The sequence below is a fragment of the Pectinophora gossypiella genome, chromosome 1 (assembly GCF_024362695.1).
Source record: "Pectinophora gossypiella chromosome 1, ilPecGoss1.1, whole genome shotgun sequence".
Lineage (NCBI taxonomy): Eukaryota > Metazoa > Arthropoda > Insecta > Lepidoptera > Gelechiidae > Pectinophora > Pectinophora gossypiella.
The window spans coordinates 17,979,780-17,988,364 of record NC_065404.1 but is presented as its reverse complement, the minus strand read 5'-3'; the positions used below and the strand labels follow the sequence as shown (position 1 = coordinate 17,988,364).

The following is an 8,585-nucleotide window of genomic DNA, read 5'->3' as shown; positions in this document are numbered from 1 at the left end:
TCAATGTTGCGGGCTACCATTAGACCGGGAATTTTGATAATTCGAAATATCGAATTTTACTTTACTTTAGGGGATTTTGATTGTGGAATGAGTTGTGATCTTTTAAATAGTTTCAGCAAGAAAGAAGTAACACTTACCGGTTTGTGTGATTTTGGTTTAAAAGTACGTAGGTACAGCACCTTTATCTCCAGGCCATACTGCCAGGCTAGCCCGAAACATTCCTAATGACTAGTCTTAATATGATTCCTCTTACCTTCATTTGTTAGGGGTGGAAATATTATCATAATTGAATTTGTAAGATTTTGACTGCAAAAATGAACCAAAAGTGGTTTTGATTAGGGGCGTAGTGTAGTGGACAAAATGTGTTTGTAGTGGGCAGCAGTGGTGGTTTTGACCGGTTATTTATGAGTTTTGAGAGTAAAATCATAACAAAAATATCTTATTATCGTCACCTTACACTATATATACGTGTACCATCTTTATATGTATTTATTATTAGAAATTCGTAAAAACATGTATCATTTTACACAATAAAACCGAAAAAATAAGTCATGTTAAACCACTTGACACAAATTCGTTATAGTTTATCGTTTGTGTCAATTGATATAAGTTACGTTTCTTTACTTTTTAAAGAAAATAAATAGAATTTTGCCTTTCTACAACATTATGAAATAAACTTTCTTCCAAGACATTTTGTTTTTTGTAGAATAAGACTGTAAAATTAATAATTGAAATATGATATATCAACGATGACTTTTTTATAGTTATGTGTGTAAAAAGGTATAAGTAGACTTGTATCAATTTACACAATATAAAAGTTGGTGTCAACTGATACATGTAATTTATTTTGATCCTCTACCATTTCTGTTTAGGTTCTAAATATAACTAAATATTAGAAAAGAAACCTTCCATCATCACCTATCGACACATCTAACTTCTGTTCCATTATTCCTTATAAGTCGCGAGCTAGAATGTTTTTAACTTTAAACTCGATTTTCTCAAAACTTGAATTTTGGACTTGTATTACTTTTCACCGACGGTACAGAATTGTTTCAAGGTTTTTGCAAATGGTTGGGAGCACATTTTCTTAGTTACTTTGTAAACATAATTGCTAGTTATTTATTATCTGTGATGTTATTTTTACAGCAGAGGTTCATCGTCATCACTTTTCATCATTTCATTAATTTAATTATCATCAAGAAAAATAAAATAAATACATAAGACATGGCTGAATGGGCATAGCTGTATAGTTTCCTTTGCCTTGCGCTTCGGGGAGAACAAAAAAACATTGCCAGCTGACATTGACAGCATTTTGTGTTCGATTTCTATTTCGCAAACAATACGCAAAACGATGGCGCTTAGCATTTTTACTGAGAGCGAAGCGCCACGGGATTTTCGTGTTTCATCTACTGAGAGTGACGGCCATTATAAGAAATGCCTTTTGTGCTATACAGTGAAGAAAAACTTCTACTGCCCGGATTGTATACGAACTGGGAACTTCGTGCACTCTTCCATGCCTTACTCGGACAGGTGAGTACGCGTATTCCCGCGCTCTTCCGCAGTAGATATCATTGTTTTGATGACTCACTATCTATCTCGTATGACCTGCATAATATTAAGGATAAACACCGAGATTTGAAAGTAAAACAGACCCGCTAATCTCGGGTAAATACCACCATATGCGTGGTATTTTTTATTGTTTATTACCAGCGATATCCAGCAATGAAAACATGTTTACAATAAAACTAATGAATATCTTTTAAAAAAATCACATTAACTATATCAGATAACCATTAAAATGGCATGTTGATGATAAAAAGAACTGGAATCAACATAATTTAATTAATATTTATATAACCCCGATGACGAAACGTCCACCGCTCATTACAAGACATTATGGCAGCATCTTTATCCTATTTTTGAGTTTTAAACAACAAAACTTTACTTACTTTTTTTACTTTCTGATATAAACTTTGATTTGTTTCAGATTTTCAGAAAAACAAGCAAAATCACTTAGGTTAAAGGCAAACAGAAAACATGTTCTTGAACGTTGTGAGAAACTATTGGCACCAAAAATAAAACAAGATGCACTCTTGACAGAGGCTAAACAATCCAGAGATAAAATAGATTTACTTAGACTAGCAATAGAACAAAGGAGAAACAATATAGATGAGAAAAAGAAGGAGCTATCAGAGTTGACAGTGTATAACAATGAGTTACGGTTGAAACTGCCTCGGTACCAAAAGAGGGTGACAAGTTTAGGTAAACACGTGCATAACCAATGTATGGAGTTGCAGAATAAAGTGAGCATGTACAATGACCAGGCGCAAGCGTTGGCAGCACTACGGAGATCTCGGATACGACAGCTCACTAAATATATTTTTCCTGTGTATATGACGTATGATTCTAGGTAAGTGTATTATTTTTAAAAGACAAACTACGTCAACAAATATCTATAAGTAACTAAAAGTTGTTGAAGTTCAAGATTACTTTATTACACTCATAGAATAGTTATGCATGATGTAATTTTTACCTCCACCTACTCAGTGGACCAACGTGGTGGAGTACATGATGTAATTTTGAGCAATAAGTGAATGCCATTCCTCTCTGATGTAGTAATATGTTTAAAATAGTTTTTTGGTGCAATACAATAAAAAATCAAATCAAATATAATTAACGAATTATTTACAACACAAAACGATACATAATTATTATTATACTTAAGATAATACAATCTGTCACATAATCAGAAACATACGTAACTTCGTAATAAAAAATGGTATATTTTTAAAATGAACCCCTGTCTTCAGTGATAGCATAGAAGACATGGAGTTTGTAGGGGATGACTTAGATGAGGAACCGTTGAAGAAGGCGCAGCTGCATATTGTGGCGCCCTGGATCAATGCCGACTGCGACTTCTCCCATCTAGAGGACTATGGTAACATTATTTGCTACTGACTTAAAACTGAATCTTCTTCTTATCGTATATTGTTAAGGTAACGACTACATACTTACATCAGTAAGTAGTAACTTACCATCTTTTAAATCAATGAGCTATAAACTGCTTATCCTTCCCATCATGTTGTGACCGCTGACAAACGAACTGTCTCCTTTCTTGCATGATGGACTATACGGGTCACGGGCTGAAATCCTTACAACATTCAATACATCATCATCACCTTATAGTGAAAACCACGCAAACGCCTCTTTTGAAAAATCACATTCATATGTGAATTTTGTTAACGACACAAAATTTGTGGTCCTAATTTACCTGGAATGAAATCGTGGTTTTGTTGATGAAAAACACACAAAAGGAGCTTACATTGTTTTCACTATAAGGTGGCATTATTCATCTTTAGGCTTTGTATTGAACGCTATGTTGGCACAAAGCGAAATATGCAGGAAATGATGTATATAGCATAGATACAGATTGATTGATTCACTTGGGTGTAATGAGAAATCTCTGGGTAGTCCAGGTTTGATTCTTGTCATATGTTCTGGATGTTTCCAGCTTTTCTAAAATTATTTAAATTACTATTCTTGTAGTATCCCACAATAAGGACTCAGGCAGCGGTCCAGGCGCCGTGACGGGGCCCCCTATCCCGCTGGTCCGTTGGGCGAACGCGCTGGGTTTGTGTGCGCAGCTGGTCGCGTTAATCGCGTACACGCTGGATGCACGGTTGCCGTATGCGCTTGCACTCAAGTTAGTATGCGTTTTATTGTGGGGTTATGTTCGAATTGCAATATTTGAAATAAGGTGATGAGTATAAAATTAAAAAGCTACTTTGTGTCACAAGAGAATAAAACGTGCTTTTAAGTGCATGTTATAACGGTTCGTTGTTAACTGTTAAATACCATGTGCCTGAATTTTGAGTAAAGGATTATTTTTGTGGCTATATCACTATAAAGAGTTTAATTTATTAGTATTTTTGGTACTATTGAACCGATTTTGACAATTCTTTCCTAAGAGAAAATTATATTATTCTTGAGTGTTATTGAACGATGTTAACGACATTAACGAAATTAACGTTATCAAAACAACAATGTTAAAGATGACTATGACGTTAACGATATTAACGTAGACGATGTAAACGATGACGATAACTCTAACTAAAATAATGACGTCGTTGTCAAAATTAACAAGAGTCGTTAACGAAATTAACGATTACATTAAGTTATTTAAGAAATTGAAGCTGACGTTAAAGATGTTAAGATAAAATTAACGAAAGTAACGATCGTTAGTGTTGACGATGTCGTAGATCATATTTGCAAACTAAAGTCGCCGCTTCCCCCGGCAGCGAGTACCTGCTGTGGCGCGGGTCCGCGCGTGCGCTGTCGTGGCGCGCGCGGCGCGTGTGCGCATGCGCAGCGGCGCTGTGCGCGCGCGCCGCGCTGCCGCCCGCCGCGCGGCGCCTGCACCGCCTGCACGCGCTGTGCGCCGCCGCCGCCGCCGACGCCGCGCCGCTGGGACGGTGAGTCGCTGGCACACATCCCGTTGGGCCCCCTTTGGACCACGATCCACCCTAACCTTGTCATCGTTCCAGAGTGGAGGGCTGGATGGGCGCCTCCCTGTCGGAGGCGTGGGCGGCGTGGTCCGAGGCGGCGGGCGAGGAGCCGGCCGCGGAGCCGGAGGACGAGCCGCCGGAGCATCTGCACTGGCCCGAGCCGCAGGAGGTAAACATACTCACATAACCACTAAGAAACTAGCGGACACTTATTGCGTAGTCCTAAAGCAGATGTGATGCTTTCGTACAATTATGGTCCATTTAGTATTGCAAATTTTAGAAAAGAAAATATACTCCCTATGTTTAACTTTGAGTTCTAATTTCTAAATTACTTTTTTGTTTTTTAAATTTTCCACCATAACTAAGCCGAACGTATTTATGATGTAGATGGAGGAGATGAGCAGCTCCCCGCCTGCGCCGGCGCCGTCGCTCGTGACGTCGGCCGCCGCCTCGCTCGTGTCCATGTGGCGCGGGTGGACCAAGTGACCATACATTATACTCAACATTACGTAATAAACTGTCAATATATACCTACTACACATCACAAGACAAAACCTGACACATCGGAATGGCGCATACAGGGTGATAGTGACACAGTAAGGTGATTCAGCTCACGATTCTTATGAGTCTTTAACGACGTCGTTATTTTTCTTAACTTTATCGTCATCGTAACGATAACGTTATCGTAAACGTTCGTTAATATCGTTAACGTCATTGTTAAATTTGTTAAAATTATCATTATCGTTAACATCATTAACCTCTTACCTGGATAGACCAACCGGTAATGCTTGTTAAAATTTTTGTAATTACAATAATTTTTAAATAACGACTAATCTAATTATTGCATTCTAATAAATTAACTAGATAACTGATAATGTTGTCAATATTCTATCTTCAGATACGTATATTAATATTGTTTCTGACTTATTCTCTTACGTTATTTCGTTATCTTAACACTTTCACTGACAACGTCTATAGCCAATGTCCCGATCCTATAAATGAGGTCAATGACTTGTGATCGACATCCGTGAGTGTTAAAATAAAATATGATACAATCAGTGCCCGTTTCTTGCCACTAAAGTTTTCGCACTACTCCGATCCGAGTCCGCCAAATTACCGTAGAACTATTTGTACGGTAGCTTACGAACTACATCCGTCATCTATCCGATATATCAAATTTTCTACTGTCTATTCTCGGACTTGGATCGGATAAGAATCGAGGGCCTTATTTTTGAATCACTCACCTTTAAATTCGAGTTCGAAATATATGCCCATTGTCGCGTACCATACGTAATCATGTAAGATCACGAATTATCTGAATTCTGAATCACACTGTTATTTCTTTTGTGATCTTGGGGGTTAAAATGGTCACATCGAAGCAATTCTTCTAAGAAAGCAATATTGCAATTTGACATTAGCGCATATAAAAGTATGTGCGCAATGCAAACAAATGTCAAATAGCAATATTGCTTTCTTAGATGAATTGTTTCTGAATATTGTCTGTTTTCCGTTCTCTGCTCTTAATGCACTTTCATTTGTTCTCTGAAAATTATTTAGTTTTTTCGTAATGACAGCCCGCCTTAAGCATCAACTTTGTTATTGAAAAGTAAATTGATTTAAAATAAAAGCGAGAACTGATTACAGTTCAAGACACCCATTTTACGTAGCACATCAGAACTTGTCATTTGCAAGATGAGACAGGTATATATTTTCCCACGCGAGTTGAAGGCGAGTGATTCAAAAATAAGGCCCCGGATGTAGAGCCAAAACATTAACGCTAAGAGAACAGGGGGGTTAAAAAGGCCACATCAAAGAAATTAATCTAAAAAAGCAATATTGCAATTTGACATTTGCGCATATAAAAGTGATTGCGCAATGCACACAAATGTCAAATAGCAATTTTGCTTTTTTAGATGAATTGCTTCGATGTGGCGTTTTTAATCCCCCTGAAGTTAATAGACGGACTGTACAGCTGTTATAGACCGAGTGAAGTCCGAATCAGGAATCATCTTTGTCGTTCTGTAGTAGGTATTATATTGTGCACTTTTTTTAATATTTGTGTATATCGGTGAAATTATAGAAGGGAGTTGCCAAGCGCACACGGGTTACGTGCTGAATCTGCCTAAGATAGATAGATAAAATACTTTATTGAGCACAATGGACACAAAATACAGAACCAAAGCCTAAGTACATGAGCGATCGTTCGTATTTTGTTACTTGTGTGACTTCTGATTTCGTATGCGTTTATAGACGTTATTCTTTTCCCTTTAGTGGTAGAAGTCCGGTTGCCTGAACTAGCGCAACTTTTTAGTTCGGTTGGTTCGGTTAGTAAGAAGCACCAAATTTGATACTTATCAAGAAGTAAACCGGACTCGTAACCGGACTTCTGAAGGTTCTTTTCTAACGAGTGTGCGGCAGTGAGGAGATATTGTGTGATGTATATGTAAATGTATACCTCACTTCCCCCGGTGGCAGAAAAATGTATTGTAATTTGTACAGCTATTCCAAAGCCAACTCCCGTCTATAATTTTCTCGGAGTCTGTGATTATAAAATAATGTTCCCAAGTACGAAGTATTATGCGAGTTGTGTTCGAATCGCAATCATACGCGTTTTATCTTATGCGCGTGATTTTCATTTCTTTTTTAATAAATAAATTAGTTTTGTATGAATAAGTTTTTTATTTTCTGCGTTGCCTCACATTTTAGATTGCATCTTACATTGTAGTTCCAATTTAAGATACACTTCATTTACCATCACATAGTACAACTACAATCCGGCGTATAAGTTGAACAATGATCAATGCGCAGTGACAAATTCAATAATTTGTCTCGTCAATTCTCGTATAACTTGGACAAAAAATGGCCGCCGTCCCGCAGGTAGCGTCTCTGGTTGTCATGCTTATTATATGGACCTTGAGACCCTTGCGGTATGAAGGGGACGCGAGGGGAAGTGTTATTATATGGACCTTGAGACCCTTGCGGTATGAAGGGGACGCGAGGGGAAGTGTTATTATATGGACCTTGAGACCCTTGCGGTATGAAGGGGACGCGAGGGGAAGTGCATAACCCTAACCATGACAACCAGAGACGCTACCTGAGGGACCGCGGCCGTTTTTGTTCAAGTTATACGAGAATTTACGGGATTATACCTCTGCTCTAAGCAGGCAAAGGACAATTTCAAAATGAAACAACAAAAATAGTCAACAAAACAAAATTATATTATGTATTAAATTAAATAATGAATAAATTAAATAAATTAGTTATAAAACTACAATACGACTAGCAACAATACTGTTACAATTAAATGCATTATAAAATAAGTCTTTGAGGCAGTATGCAGCGTGTCCATTGCTATGTTTTGCGACCATTTTTTAAATGATTTTTGAACAATCATGTTTCAATTTAAATACTTAAAAACTAGATCATTTACCACTTGTGTTTTCTCTTGTAAAAATGCGTGGGTGATGAGTACGATCCATAAGGGTTCCAGGGTTGATGAGGTCGATTATTGGTGTCAAAACCCATGAGAGAAGAGGATCCTTCGAAACTTTCAGTTTTCTCATAAACAAAAGAAATCAAAGCCATCCAGTGACAAATACGGAGGTATTTGTCACAAAATTGGTGAAAAAAAATATAATTTGTGTCGAAAGACGGACCGTAATATCTCAACTTGATTGTGTTAGTATTTGACGAGAATGGAAAAGCTCAGTGGGATGACTGGTGGTTGGTCATTGCCGGAAAGGATGGTGCAAAATGGAGGATGCCCAACAGTGGGATGATTGATGATAATGCCAGTGTTAAAAATCTGGATTTTGGGAGTTTCTCCTCAGCCATACCGCTCAGAGTTCCGAAGCGCTGGTAAGTGATAGAACGGCTGCATAGAATCTCAATATTGCCTTTCATTATGCTTTATCTACCGTCGTAACTTAACAGCCAATATATCTATAAGCCATTTTGAGAATAGTTCGTTTTAAGAATAAGCCATTGTACGAATAGGTCCTTTTTTAGGGGTAAGGCGTTTTACGAATAAGTCCTTTGTCTATTAAACCCTCGGCCCAGCATTATTCCTATTACTACCTT

At 37.7% G+C, this 8,585-nt stretch overlaps 1 protein-coding gene across 2 annotated transcripts in view; it reads left to right on the top strand.

The window, feature by feature from the left end:
* Nucleotides 1–1,302: 1,302 nt before the first annotated feature.
* Nucleotides 1,303–8,585, top strand: part of LOC126370589 (beclin 1-associated autophagy-related key regulator) — a 336,054-nt gene continuing 328,771 nt past the window's right edge. The window contains exons 1-6 of one of the 2 annotated variants that reach the window (XR_007566895.1): nt 1,303–1,530; nt 1,988–2,410; nt 2,811–2,938; nt 3,547–3,703; nt 4,545–4,674; nt 4,893–5,863. Coding sequence is in view for 1 of the 2 variants with exons in the window: in XM_050015544.1 (XP_049871501.1) it covers nt 1,352–1,530; nt 1,988–2,410; nt 2,811–2,938; nt 3,547–3,703; nt 4,545–4,674; nt 4,893–4,991 (1,116 nt within the window). In the remaining variant the exon portion in view is untranslated. Of the gene's footprint in view, nt 1,531–1,987; nt 2,411–2,810; nt 2,939–3,546; nt 3,704–4,544; nt 4,675–4,892; nt 7,179–8,585 lie in introns of those variants that run through there. The other variant, XM_050015544.1, reaches the window with a different exon arrangement.